Here is a 13,745-nt window from a genome sequence, read left to right as displayed (position 1 = left end):
TTCCAAGGCAAACATGCCACCGAACACACACTTAGACACATACATACATATGTGGGCCATTTTCCTGCTGACATTTGAGGCGCGAGGTCTCATGAGACAATCAAAATTAAACGACTTTCGGCGTTGACATGCAAGACGCCAAAACAGCAACACCATGCCAATGTGTTCTGAAAAACTTCCAAAAATTGAAATTTATGCCATCTTTTTGCTTTAGCAAAGATTTGAACCCGAATTTAGCCGTTACAGCAATAAAGCCTTGCCAGATGCGGTAAGCTATTTCTTGCTGGCTAAATAAAACTGACTGGCAACGCAGCACAGCTATTATTTGATTGGCAACGCGTACAATAACAAAGTGGCAGCGCTTTGAAATGAGCGCAATTTCACAAGACATATTACATTTTATCAGATGCTGTTTTACAAATAAAACGCATTATAAAATGACACTGCTGCAACTTTATGCAGTAACCTTTTAACTTAAACACACACAAATGCTTGTACTTACTTTTAGTTTTCAGAGCCGGGAACTTATAACGTTATGACTTGCATCTCTCTGCCTTTGCTTTACTCAACACAATTCCAAAACATTTCAGTCGCTTGTCAACTAATAAAACTAATATACAGTAGCTATGAAGCCCGGACACATTGTACTTTTTGTGTTATTAAATTTAATACACTTTGTCTTTAACTTTATTCGTCTTTACCGCCGCAAGCTGGAAACTGATAACGCCAACAAAAATGACGGCCTCGGAGCCTAAGCAGTTGCTCACGCCGTCAAATAAAATTATTGCAGCCCTGGCACATGGAACAGCTGTTTAAAACTTTGTTTCGAAAACACAAATATGGAGTGCGTAAGTTGTGCAACTATAACAGATAAATACAAATGCAGCAAGTGCTTAGCACCTTAGTAAGTAGCTTGAACAAGATGCATCGATTGCTATTAATGACTGCCTTTGCAGCTGCTCAGTTAATTGCTACAAGGAACACAAAACACAGCCACAGTGTACGGAAATTGCCGCAGTCAAGCAAGCACCGCAGCCTGCCAAAAACGTGACCGAAGAAGAGCCCACAATATATGCACCTTTTAGCACGGAGGATACTGTGCCGCTTGACAAGCTGCAGCAATTGAGTAAAGTTCTTGGCTTCAGTTACGCTTTTTCATAATTCTAATAGATGTGCTTGCAGAGAACTCTGAACCATTGCGGCAACTGCTCCATAATCCACATCTGCGTGCGCTGCTTCAGCAAATCGATGTAGCGTATAATGCAAACCTGGCTATGACCGCTGCCATGCAGGAGCCGCTTTTCGTGGAGTTCGCCAACGCTTGTCTGCAGGTCGTGGAGCCCATGACGGACGCGGAGCGTGCGGAGCTGGCGCTGTGCAGTTGAAAAGTCTGTTGTGCCCACGTCTCGTACATGTATTTAAAATTATGCCATAATATATGTAGTTAAATTTAAGTAAGCGTGTATGTTGACACTTTAATGAATGCCTGCGCATTGTGTACTATTAGCGCACATTTATTATATAGTAAAGACTTAGCAATTAGACAAATATATATTTTTTTTTTATAATCTACTGTTTGGCATTTTCGGCCGCACGCCTGACTTTGGCCCAGTTGTCGTCGTCGTCAAATAGATCATCGAAATCATTATAAAAATCAGCATGTACATGTTTGTCATTTGTGGGTGCGGGCAAATGATCCATCATCATGCCTGAAGCGCTTCCCGACTTTAATTATTTGTATAATAAATATCACTTAATATTTTTTTTTTCCAATTCCTTTTCTATGCTCACCTCTTCCATGTCCATGTAGCCGGCGCCCTCCGAGAACATCTCATCAACGGCGAGCGATGGTTTCATGTTTAAATCCATTTTGTTTTGTGCTGTTTTAATTTCTTTTACTAAAAATTCTGTCTACAATTGTTTTTATGCTTTGTGGTGTGACAATTAGCAGTGTTGCCAGATTGGAGTCAGTGCTGCATCTGTTACTGTCATCAAATTAACGAATGTCTGGCAGCACTGTGCGAATCAGCTGTGCATCATCCGGCTTTTGTTGAAAAAATGGTCCGCGTTGGCTTACAAATCTCAGCTACTCTCGAAAATATAGAAAAATTAGAAACGCATTCCGATTATGCGTTTTTCTTAAAGCTAACCTGCAGCAATTGCGGCGAAACATCGGAGAAATGGCATGATATCACCGAATCGGAGCGTGTGCAGCAGGATTCTCGCAATGCGGCGGGCTTTAATTTCTATATGAAATGCAAAATGTGCGCACGGGAAAATAGCATTGATGTTGTGGAAAAGTCGAACGGTAAGCAAAAACTCCAATAGGAAAACGATTACTAACATTTTGCCTCGGTTACAGTGCCGTACACAGCTGAAGATGCGGGCAAATTCAAAACAATTGTGGTTTTCGATTGCCGCGGCGTGGAACCTGTCGAATTTTCACCCCGATCGGGCTGGAAAGTGCTTTCCTCGGAAAATGGTCAAGCGTTTGAGGATGTGGATCTATCCGAAGACGATTGGGTGGAGTACGATCAGAAAAACAACAACTCGGTGGGCGTTTACGAATTTGCGTCTAAATTCTTAAAACTCAAAAAGTAAAATCCAATTTTAGATTTTCTTTTTCACGTTAAACTCGTCTGCCAATAAAGCATTTGTTAAGAAATAGAAAATTCTTTTTTGACTTGAGAAGCATTTTTCTTGCAGATTTACTTTTCACATAGAAATTTAAGCGTACGTGAGGTCTAATAAATATAGTATATAAAATATAGATAATTTAATATTTAGTCATTTAATGTTAGGCTGAGGCGCTTTAAGACACTATGTTTTATGTTATGCAAAAATATATATAGTATACATATATCCATATACATATATATATACTCCATTTAGCGATATCGTAGTAATTATCAGACATACAGATGTATTGTACAATTATAAAATATATAACTATAGTTATGTAGCATAAAGGAATAAACACAACGCCACTGGTGAATAGAGATAAAGATCTAATCCCTAAAGTTATAAATTAAATTAATGAATGCGTCAGTAAGATTACATTGTTAGATTAAATCAAACAGAGAGCAAATTGTAACCTAAACTTTAGGATCTACAAATTTAAATTCTTGTCTTCCTTCTAATGACATTTATCGGCCACAATGGGAAAGCGTACGACGCGTATCTCGTTGCCATAGTCGCAGACAACTGAGTCGCAAGCGAGCATCATGAACTTGGGGCATAGCTGCAAATTGGCAAAGTCCAGCTTGACCTCGCGCGCCGGCTGACCCGTGCGCACATCCCACACAATGAGCGAGCCTAAAGAACAGAACACAAATTAGCATAAATAATCAATAGGCATTTTTGGCATTCTCCTACCCATCTTGCTGGTGACCAGCAGCGAGGGCGTCAGCATTAACAAGCTCGAATAGGCATTCGAGATTTTGATGGTGGTCAGCAGGTTGCCCTGAAATCGTTCCCACACACAGATGCGCTCGTCGGTGCCCAGCGAGATGACATAGCTGGGCGCACAGGCCAGGCAGCTGACCGCCCCGTCATGTGCTTGTATATTGTACATGCAGGCGCCCGTAAATAGATCCCAGACACACAGCAGGCCATCCTGCGAGCCAGAGCCGCCAGTGCCGGGCTGCCAGCGATCAACGAACAGGCAGGTAACAGGACCACAGTGCCCATGTAGGGTGTACTCCACATCTGATTTGTTCAGGCAATACACCTGTAAGCAATGAATAGACATTAAGTTCAGCTTTCTATTTAATGTACTTTAACGCACCTTTAGCGTGTGATCCTGACTGCCCGTGAAGACCATGTCGTTGACCACCTGCATGCAGGTAATTGGCTGCTGGTGCGCCAAACGCACACCCTCCAGCGTTATCTTCATTTCCTCCTTGGTGGTTTTCTGGGCCGCATCCTGTTGGCGCTGCTGTTGCTGCATCATCAGCCCGATGCTGCCTGTGGAGCCGGTGCGCACGTGTGCTGTAAAGGAAGTGAAATATTAAAAAAGGGCCAACACTAAATATTTATGATTTGTGGACAAAATTATTATACTCTCCACGGGCAGTGGGCTTTTAAATGTTGAAACTTACTGCGTCTGTAGGCGGATGTAAAGCCCCAATCGATCTGCTTGCCCTTGTAGTACGTTTCCAGGCGATAGAAATCCAGCCGTCCATTCAGGCGGGCCACAATAACACGATCGCCGTTCAAATGAATGTGCGTAATACCCTGATTACGCTTGGCATCCTCCTGATAGGCACACTTGAGCACACCGGCTGGCACCTCCCACAGCTCGACCCGCCCATTGGCACAACCAACGGCAATGAGATTATCAAAGTAGTCCAGACACCAGACCGGCGATGTGGGCAGCTTGCGCAACATCGTCTGGCCATCCTGACGTGGATGCTCTATTTGCATATCGCTGCGTCCAATGTTGGCCAGCTGCTGGCCGGTGCGGCCATCCCACACGCGTATCTGACCCTTGAGACAGCAGCTAATGATGTAGTTCCCATCGCTGGCCAAACACTCGATGCGATGCTTGTGGCCGGCTATTTTAGTGGGCACACCCTCCAGTATGTGTTCGGTTTGCTTGTACGGCGCCTCCGATTCGTGCCAGCTGGAACGCCATTCGGCATAGTTGCGCGTGCAGATGCAGCGATAGAAGACAACCATCGTATAGCAGAGCACAAAGATGCTGATGCAGCACAGCAAAATGGCAAAGAAGATCTCCATGGGACTCTTGGGCACTAACGGCGTACCGCCAGCCATGACCATGGGCGATTCCCGACGTGCATCGTCATCATTGAAGTCCAGAGGATCCAAGGCGGCAGCCAAAGCTTTCCATTGAAAGTTCTGCTGCAGCTGCTCCTGCGGATTGCGCAAGACCGTGGCCAGTTCCGGGGATATGGCATGCGTCAGCCGTATGGTGGGCAGGAGCGTCACATATTGTCCGCTCAGCGAGACATTGTACTGCTTCATAATGGTCGACCAGTGAAAGTTGGACAGAAAATAGTTTAGCTCAAAGTTGGGATAGCGCAGACGCATCATCTCCGCCTCCGTCTCATTGATATCATGCAACGGCTGCTCTGTTGTTGGAGTCACATAGCTGGCGGTGCTGCCCAGACGCTCGCCCGTCGGCTTGAAGCCCTTGAGAAAGCTGCTGACGGCGCCGCGCGTCGCCTGCAAATGACGCTGCAGCTCGTAGGCGGTGCTCATGGTGCCGTTGCTCTGCATGCTGAACAGCTGCTCCAAGCAGCCCGAATTGTACAAGATGGAGCAGATCCACACGATCATCCAGATCATGAAGGCGCGCTGAAAGAAACGTGTACGCGCCCAGAAGTTCACAATCTTGATGCGCTTGGGTATGCGCGCCTCCTGTCCCACATGTGCGGCATGCCCATTGACCAATTGGGCGCGTTCGCCAGCATCCGCAAAGCACAGCTTGGGATGTGATTGGGAGCGTTGGAAAGTGCCGGGCACGAAGGGCAACATGGGCGACGGTGCAGCGCCAAAGAAACGGAAATCCTGACGACCCAACGAACCGGCGCCAGCCTGTCCATTGCCCAGCGTACAACTGAGCATCATCTTGGGCAAGTGCTTGGCCTCCGTGGTGTATTCCGCACGCTTGATATTCATGGCCAGTATGGTGGAGAACAGCAGCATTTGCAGCATAAAGTCCGAGAGCAAGCCGACAATGGCAAACACACAAAACTCCTGGATAACCGGCACAAAGGTGGCCAGTCCAATGGTCAGGATGGTGATCTCCGTGAGCAGAGTCTTGGATATGTGCCAGCCCTCCTTGCTCAGGGCCTGCGCCACGCGTATTTTCACATCGAATGTCTCATCCATGGACACCACGCTCTTGGTTATAACCAGGCTATTTTCCAGGCCCACCAATATGACCAGATACGGGAATATATCCTTCGACTGCAGCGATATGGTTAGCCCGAAGAAGAAGCACAAGCCGAGCGACATCGCCAGGCTGCCCAACGTGGTCAGCACGCTGCAAAGCGCCAAGAGAACACGCGAACGAAACACGTCGATCTTGCGCACCGAGAAGTAGACATAGGCAAAGACCAAAACGAATGCCACGGATAGGGGCAGAAATTCCCAGATTTTCAACTCGCCCGGATAGAAGATGTACGTTATGGTCGAGGGCTCCACATCGGCTGTGGCCGGCGCTGTGGCGCTCAGTGGCGGATAGAAGCGCAACAGTTTCTCCTTTAACGTTTCCAAATACTCTGGATCATTTTTGTTGAGGATCAGCGTCATGGCGTACTGTATAATGCGGGAGCGGGCACGCAAGGGATAACGCTTGAAGCCAGTATCCTGCATGGGCAGTCCGAATAACATTTCCGCCGTCGAAACTTTCGATTTTTGCAAATTCTGTAAAAGAAAACAAAACAAACGATCTGATATAATGTTTTATAGATAATTGATCGACCGGCTGCCTCTTATCTTTGGAGTGCCCCCGGCCGTACTTTGGAACCGTAACGATTACTAAACCTTAAAATAATGAGGCCCAAGACGTGTGAGTCACATTGATTGGTAATGAACAAGTGTTGAGAGGGGATCAATCACTGTGTTACATGATTAATCATATTTTTTTTAGTCTCTAATCAACACTCTTTCAAAATCCACAAAACTTAAAAACCTCTTCAATAAACACATTTTTGATTTCTTGTTAATTTCATAATCTAAGAACTACCAGTATTTGCCACAATTTGAGGGATTCAATATAATCATTTATGATTTCCCTGTAATTTTTGTTAAATGCAAATCATATTTCTAACTTATCTAACACTTACCAACACTGTTGCCCACTTGCATATTTCCATAAAACTCGAATCAGCCCATACTATAATCAGGCACTCTTAAGTCTGACACTATTTGTTATTATTTTCACGAGGCTCTCATTATCTTATTCATTCTTAACAATTTCGGCTAAAGGCTTGTATTGTTCTCCTTATCATTTCCATTGTTAATATAAGTATTTCCATTGACTTATATACTTCTTATCTGCTTATTTTTAGAATGCCTCAAAGAATAGCTTCCTTGTTTGCAAATCAATTCACAGCCTTTATCGGCTGGGGAAACAAAAATGATATATACTCAGGAATTTTCTACAATTTATCTCAAGTTCAAGTGCCACGATTTTAAAGAAAAATCATATTTTCGAATCAAATTTCACGCTACTGAATAATTGCCAAAACAGTAATCTAATGACTCAGTTTCACAGAGCTAAGGTACTCGATAGATAAGTATCTATATATAAACAAATAGGCGCACACTCACATTCGCACACACACACACACACGCGGTGAGTCTCGACTGTGTATACCTTTTCATTAGCACAATCAACAAGTTAGAGTATAGTTGGATTATCGAGAAGAACAAACAAAGAACAAGCAAAGGCATGCACCGTTTAAAATCAAGACTTTGAATGCATTATGCATAATACCCATTGATACGACACAAGCACACATAGGCAAACACACAGTTGACCATCCATAAATATTTACACATGCGAAATTATTGCAGTGCGTTCAGCAAACGACCCCAATCGGCTTTTCATATGCAGTCAAGCCAAAGTTTAAATTTGTGAGCGCGTGGCTTCCTACAGTATAGATTCTTCAAGTTTTAAAAAACCGAATACTTTATTCTTTTATATAATTTTAATTTGTATTTTCTTTTACCTTAACAGTAAGTTAACTTTAACATGCATGTTAAAATAACAAATTTTAGTTTTTAACTTTAAACTGATTGGTAATTAACATGCATGTTAACTTAACATTATATCTTAACATGCAGGATAATATGTCCGTTGGTGAAATGCCATCAAAAATGTCTTATCGAGTGTCTATTCGAAAATGAACAAGCACGTGGATTGTTAGACAATAAGAGCTGAGGACATGTCATGCAAAGACGACTAAGACATGAAAATGTTGTCAAAGATTTCAAAGAAAACTGAGTAGCTTCCAATAAATAATTACGTTTAACATGCATGTTACGTTAACATGAACTTTTCATGGTATATATAAAGTTTAACCAGTTACTTTTCGAGCTTTTTATGGCTCATTTAAAACCATGTGGGAATCAATGCCACCTAATCAAAAGTTGACTACCATTTTCAGATATACTTTAGCCATAATGTTCTCCGATAAGGCGTTCAGTTTAAGCTACCCAAGTGCCTTTTAGCTAATTAAATGTGTTACAGTCAAAGTGCAGTCCAGATTTTATGGATATAACGTGTGCTTGGGTAAATACAATTAACTGCCACAGAGCAAGATGAAATCCATTAGCTGCACACACACACACACACACACACGCACACACACACACACACACTTAAAGCACTTGAGAAGTGTACAATTTTCGCACTTACATGATACTGAAAGATTGTATTTAGTATATTGGTATCTCTGGTGAAATTCTGTGCATTCTGTGCCCATAGATTCGCTGGGGATAACAATAGGCAACCATATTCCGGAAAGATCTGATCCAATTGACCCTGGGCGCCGCGCTTCACATTGTCGACATGCAGACAGTTTTGCTCCAGTGTGCGCTGACTGTAAGGGAATTTGATTCAATTAAAGGCAATGTCATATATGAATATATAAATGTCTATATATATCGTGACTACTTACTTCTCGCTGCTCTGATGATTGCGCACAATTTCAAGCAATTTAAAAACTTCATGAAGCGGCGCTCGAAACGCATCCATTAGCTGCATCTCATCGGTCCAGGGCAAAACGCTCGCCCGCAGCGTTATCTGTTGCACGTACAGCGCCGGACTGCTTTGTGCCCAGGGCATGCTGCCGCCCCCGCCACCGCCTCCGCCCCCGACCCCGCCACTCCCACTGCTACTGCTGCTGCTGCCATTGAATGCTGATGCACTGGCTCCACTTTGGTTATACGCGACTGTCGTTGCATCCGTTTCGCCAAAGAGCGGCGTGTAGCGTCCCTCGTAGGGCAGCACAATTTTGGTGGGTATGGTGCCAGGTAACGGTATGTTGATCAGTGGATAGCTAAACCAAGGAGAGAAAGAGAGAGAGGGAGAGAGAGAGAGTGATAGAGTGGACGCATTCGCTTTTAATTGTGCTATTAAATAAATTTATTTAATGCGGCTATTTTGTGAGCATGCGCGTGCCTGACTCCATTATAACCCACAACTTTTAAATTGTTAAAAAAAATATATATATATATATTTAAAGATGAAATATAATTTATATTAATAAAATATACAACATCAATTATATTTTATGCATGCTAGCTGGTCTTTCGGGCCCATCCTTGATTTTGTATAATATATGATTTAATTATTTTGTATTTATTTTTGTATTTTATATTAAATTTTATTTCGAATCGCTTTTCTTTTCCTATTTTTTTATTCCTATTCTTGCCAATTCTGGATTTGCAATTTATATTCCAATTAAAATAGTATTCATATCAGAATCCAATTGGCATATAAACTTCTTGCATAATCCAATTTACTTTTTGTCTGTGCATGTTCTCATTTCTTTTTCTACGCTTGCTCCTGTTCCTGTTCCAGCTAGTTTTAAATTCTCTTTTAATTCATGTTCTTATTTCTACACACATTTATGTTATCTTTCAATTATATTTGCCTTAGTATCACAAACACCGAGTACCTGTGCGAACACCTTTCACCTTTTCACCTTTAGATCTTCAAATCGAATTACAGGGTAACAGCTAGTCAAGCACCAATCAGTTAATTCATTTAAACGCATTGTTGTTGCTGCTATTAGCGATCATTAGTTTTGTCATCTAACGCGTGCGTCCCAAACGATTTCCCGAGACATCTATAATCAATACACATGTATGCGTGCATGTGTATGTGTGCGCGCATTTGATTTATCAACGCTTCGGTTTAGTGCTCAACATTTTATACATTCAAGGTTAGCGGGCCAAAGCGACAACAACAACAGCTGGACGCTAGGCACGATCGAGCCCATCATTCGAAAGGTGAAACATTTGCGGCTGCCAACTGATAAGAGATTAGGCAATACAACCAAAAAATAAAACAAAAAAAAAACATTGGGCATTACACCCCTGATAAGGCAGACTCAAGGGCTGGTTGGCAACTGAAACGGATGGGGACTTATTTTAGTTTTGAAAAGGTGAGAGAGAAGGAAGTTGACCATTTAAAGAAGAATATGAGATTCTTAACATGCATGTTAACTTAACATGCATGTTAACTCGAAATGAGTTAATATTTAGGTTTGCAATTAGTGAACATATTTATTTATAGAGATGTATGGAGATTAAAGCTTTGCTTATTAACCAGCTGTTTTTAGTTATCTTGAATTTTTGCGGGAGTCAATGTTATCTTATCATCAGGTGACCACAATTTCAAGATAGATTTTAGCCAGCTTTATATAATATACTGTATTATAGATTAAACGTTTTCGTTAGGATTTGCTTAACTTTTAAGAACTTCTTCCTTTTAAATAATTATGTGAAGCTTTTATAATCTTATAAAGTCGTATAGTCTCTTACAAGCTGTTACCAATGCGATTGAAAAAAGGAAATGCTCGACAAATAATTGTGTATTTTTCGGTTGCCCGTTTGACGCTTATTCATGGGCTACCTACGAAACGCCTTCTCTATAAGGCCGCATGGAATACTATCTATACAACTAATTCGGGCATAAAATGGAACAAATGCCACATGTGTTGCTCGCACACATATTAATAATGTATATAGAAATATATATATATGTGTGTGTGTGTGTGTGTGTCCGAGCGTATTATTAAGTTATTCAATAATTTCAATTATCTATCGGACACTGTGCCGCAACCTGAGTATTTTGGGGGCAGTCTGGGGTCTAGACATTGTTTATTTATTTGTTCATCGTTTAAAATTGATAAAAATCTTTTGTGCGCGTGGCTCAACGCAAAATCGGACAAATGTTCATGTACATATAGACAGATGAACGAACATATACTTATAATTGAAATGTTTTTTTGCATGAGCTAAAAATAAAAGTAAGTTTAATGAATTGAAGAAACGTGCGTTAGCTAAACTGAATCGAATTGCAGTCCACATTTAAATCTATATACATATTTGATTGAACCTTTTAAAATCAATCGATTTTATAACAATTAAATACACAATCTGCATGAATATTTGTGCATTAGCGGCATTGCATGTCAGGCTTATCAGGCACACTTTACGAGGCGCAAATTCATATTATGTATTCATTTGTATATATAACATATATAACATTCATGCTATATAGAATAACTCGATTGACGCATGCTCTATGGGTTCAATAATTTGTGCTGATAATAAATAAATATTATTATCTAACTGCAATGCAAAGCTAATTTTCAATCAGGGTTTTTCTTCAGGCTATTCTTAGTATCTGTTGAGGTTTGTCAAGTTCTCTCAATAAGCTGGAAGAAGATCGAGGAAATACTTATCCAATTCTTAAGTAAAAAAAAACTAATGCATTAACGAGAAGCTTTTACCTCGTGCACCCAAAAAATGCTCACATAAAGCATATTCTTTGCTTACCAGGGTATTCACTTTCGGCCTTTCTAAAGTTAACTAATTTTTTTTTTTTTTTTTTTTTTTAATTTCCTAAAGTGTTAAATCGGCTTTATAGTATACTTTTTTATGATAGAGCTGCGCTGAGTCACGTTGATCGGAATTGCGATAAAAATGAATGTGCATTAGACATGCAAATTCCCACAAGGGTTGTTCATCCTGCAGGACAGTGGGAATAAACACATACATACGTCACGCCCATATATATGTTTCATATATATGCATGTGCGTGTGTGTATGCATGTATTGGCGTAACGATTCGTGCAAATAAACAACTTGCCAAATTTCTGACTTCTATATATATGTGGTTATGGACAATTCCCAGAATTCGCTGAACGATTACCCAAACTATAACGAAGCGTATATATAAAATACGGGAAGAAGAGACCAGGTTGACCGATTAGAAGTTACCCTGTATGCCAGACTTGTGTTACCGAAACTTACATCACCCTTTCTTATAAGTATGCCCAACTCGCATTGCTCAAATTGATCGATATTTATCGATTTTATTATTAAACTAGAAATAAATATTTATCGATCAAGAAACTTCACTTTGCGTGAGGTATAACGCACATTCTGAATCATATCGATACCAGCTCAAAGAACACAAATGAATATTTATCGACCTTCCATAAAAAGGCGGAGTTATCGATCATTTAAAGTAATACACGAAAGCTTGCATATTAAATGCCTTCAAGCCAACTTCAATTTACAGGGTATATGAAGAAAACAAACTTACCACGAAAGCAAAATCGCCATTAGAGCAATGCTGGAGGCGCATGTTGGATAGCTGGATAGAAATAAGCCGTGCTTGTAGTAAAAATGCGAAACCGAAGCCGGCAGGCCGGATGAAGTGGACGCCGTTGTTGAGGCGGCTGTGGTGGCCGTCGATGGTGAATTGATTTTAAGCTTTGGCGATTTACCGTTGCCATTTGCGGTGATTGGCTGCGACGCGGACGCAGCAGCCGCAGCCGCAGCCGTCTTGGCAGAGCCATCTGTTGCGGCTGCCATGCCGCCTGGCTATGCACAGCCTCACACACACGCGCACACAGATAACGAGAGAAAGAGAGAGAGCGCGCAACCGGAATTTACAGCAGAGGTAAACACACAAGCAGAGAGATATTGGAGTGAGAGCGAGCGAGTGTGGTGAACTTTAAGCGTTGATTCTAAACGTAAACTTTGAGTTTTGGCTTCTTAAACTTTTCAATGCCAAAAATTACGCAATTTCGCATATGCAACGCATCATTTGCGTAGGCGACGCGTTCACGCTTGTCGCAGTAGCAGCAGCAGCAGCAGCAGCGGCAACGGCAGCAGCGGCAGCTATATTATTTATTAATAGTGTTGATTTTGGCTTTGCCGCTGCCGTCGCTTTGATTTTCACTTGAATTATAATATCGACACATTTTTGCATTCTGCTGTATATTGATTTTTCTTTTTCTTGCGCTTCATTCGCACCTTTTGGCCCCAGTTTGTTGTTGTTGTTGTTGTTGTTGTTGTTGTTAATTAATTGACATTTTCGCGCATCTTCACTAGCCGCGCGCATACACATACACATACGCACACAGATACACGTTTACATTTGGACGCGCTGCTCGCACATTCAATCTATATGCATATGAGTCGACTATTTAGTATTGTTGCTGTTGCGTATTCTTATCAAATTATCAATCAATAAAATCACACAAGAAATGGCTTTTCATTATGTGTATTGCGAATTGCCATTGGCTCAGCACTTTTCGTTCTAGCTTGCTTTTCCTTTCTGCCCTTTCTGGTATTTTTTTTTTTTTTTTTTTTGCACGGTTAAGACGCATAAAGTTCTACTGCGCGCTTTTTGTGCCCGGCCCGTTGCTGTTAACTTTTAATAAATTGTTGTGTTGCACTTTATAGTATTTATAAATATGTATATATATTTATTGTAGTTGAATCATTTTATCGTTTTATTAAACACGTTTTTCCTTGCGGCAGGCGCACAAGTTTGTTCGTTACTCACGGCACGATAACTTTGAAAGAACAACATTAAACAGCTGAGCATGCCTAACAGCTAAGCGTCTGTGGGCACCCAAAACTTTTAACATACGCTCAAATGCTATTAACAGCACACAGGCAAATATCGATATATATTTTGATATTAACAGCAGCTATTTGAAGACTGCCATATTGCTGTTAAA

The 13,745-nt window shown here is 41.3% G+C and overlaps 4 protein-coding genes across 4 annotated transcripts; 2 read left to right on the top strand and 2 right to left on the bottom strand.

The window, feature by feature from the left end:
• The first annotated feature begins 616 nt into the window (after positions 1-616).
• On the top strand, positions 617-1,454 carry LOC6625087 (zinc finger HIT domain-containing protein 3). The gene is made up of 3 exons (XM_002049318.4): positions 617-904; positions 957-1,126; positions 1,183-1,454. Exons 1-3 carry the CDS (start codon positions 840-842, stop codon positions 1,383-1,385), a joined length of 438 nt encoding a protein of 145 aa, XP_002049354.1. The 5' UTR covers positions 617-839; the 3' UTR covers positions 1,386-1,454.
• Positions 1,455-1,463: 9 nt separating this feature from the next.
• LOC6625088 (COP9 signalosome complex subunit 9 homolog) lies at positions 1,464-1,935 on the bottom strand. Its single transcript, XM_002049319.4, has 2 exons — positions 1,792-1,935; positions 1,464-1,725 (listed from the first exon to the last, which is right to left on the bottom strand). The coding sequence occupies exons 1-2, from the start codon at positions 1,867-1,869 to the stop codon at positions 1,570-1,572; spliced, it is 234 nt and encodes a 77-aa protein (XP_002049355.1). The 5' UTR covers positions 1,870-1,935; the 3' UTR covers positions 1,464-1,569.
• On the bottom strand, positions 1,804-13,586 carry SCAP (SREBP cleavage activating protein). Its single transcript, XM_002049321.4, has 7 exons — positions 12,317-13,586; positions 8,655-9,035; positions 8,393-8,576; positions 4,101-6,393; positions 3,788-3,990; positions 3,376-3,730; positions 1,804-3,315 (listed from the first exon to the last, which is right to left on the bottom strand). Exons 1-7 carry the CDS (start codon positions 12,586-12,588, stop codon positions 3,137-3,139), a joined length of 3,867 nt encoding a protein of 1,288 aa, XP_002049357.1. The 5' UTR covers positions 12,589-13,586; the 3' UTR covers positions 1,804-3,136.
• LOC6625089 (UPF0587 protein GA18326) lies at positions 2,059-2,672 on the top strand. Its single transcript, XM_002049320.3, has 2 exons — positions 2,059-2,308; positions 2,363-2,672. Exons 1-2 carry the CDS (start codon positions 2,059-2,061, stop codon positions 2,599-2,601), a joined length of 489 nt encoding a protein of 162 aa, XP_002049356.1. The 3' UTR covers positions 2,602-2,672.
• Positions 13,587-13,745: the final 159 nt, after the last annotated feature.

This window comes from Drosophila virilis, chromosome 5 (genome assembly GCF_030788295.1).
Source record: "Drosophila virilis strain 15010-1051.87 chromosome 5, Dvir_AGI_RSII-ME, whole genome shotgun sequence".
NCBI lineage: Eukaryota > Metazoa > Arthropoda > Insecta > Diptera > Drosophilidae > Drosophila > Drosophila virilis.
Note: the sequence above shows the minus strand (reverse complement) of the source record. Positions and strands in the feature narration are given on the sequence as shown.

What these genes read in the sequence shown, in the direction of transcription:
- SCAP (XM_002049321.4), bottom strand. Translation starts at nt 12,588, where the DNA reads ATGGCAGCCGCAACAGATGGCTCTGCCAAGACGGCTGCGGCTGCGGCT. An exon ending in ATGGCGATTTTGCTTTCGTG is followed by an intron (nt 9,036 to 12,316) that starts GTAAGTTTGTTT and finishes TCCTTGGTTTAG; the next exon opens with CTATCCACTGATCAACATAC. An exon ending in AATCATCAGAGCAGCGAGAA is followed by an intron (nt 8,577 to 8,654) that starts GTAAGTAGTCAC and finishes ATTCCCTTACAG; the next exon opens with TCAGCGCACACTGGAGCAAA.
- LOC6625087 (XM_002049318.4), top strand. Translation starts at nt 840, where the DNA reads ATGGAGTGCGTAAGTTGTGCAACTATAACAGATAAATACAAATGCAGC. An exon ending in AGCAAGTGCTTAGCACCTTA is followed by an intron (nt 905 to 956) that starts GTAAGTAGCTTG and finishes CTGCCTTTGCAG; the next exon opens with CTGCTCAGTTAATTGCTACA. An exon ending in TGACAAGCTGCAGCAATTGA is followed by an intron (nt 1,127 to 1,182) that starts GTAAAGTTCTTG and finishes ATGTGCTTGCAG; the next exon opens with AGAACTCTGAACCATTGCGG.
- LOC6625089 (XM_002049320.3), top strand. Translation starts at nt 2,059, where the DNA reads ATGGTCCGCGTTGGCTTACAAATCTCAGCTACTCTCGAAAATATAGAA. An exon ending in TGTTGTGGAAAAGTCGAACG is followed by an intron (nt 2,309 to 2,362) that starts GTAAGCAAAAAC and finishes CCTCGGTTACAG; the next exon opens with TGCCGTACACAGCTGAAGAT.
- LOC6625088 (XM_002049319.4), bottom strand. Translation starts at nt 1,869, where the DNA reads ATGGATTTAAACATGAAACCATCGCTCGCCGTTGATGAGATGTTCTCG. An exon ending in GCTACATGGACATGGAAGAG is followed by an intron (nt 1,726 to 1,791) that starts GTGAGCATAGAA and finishes AAATAATTAAAG; the next exon opens with TCGGGAAGCGCTTCAGGCAT.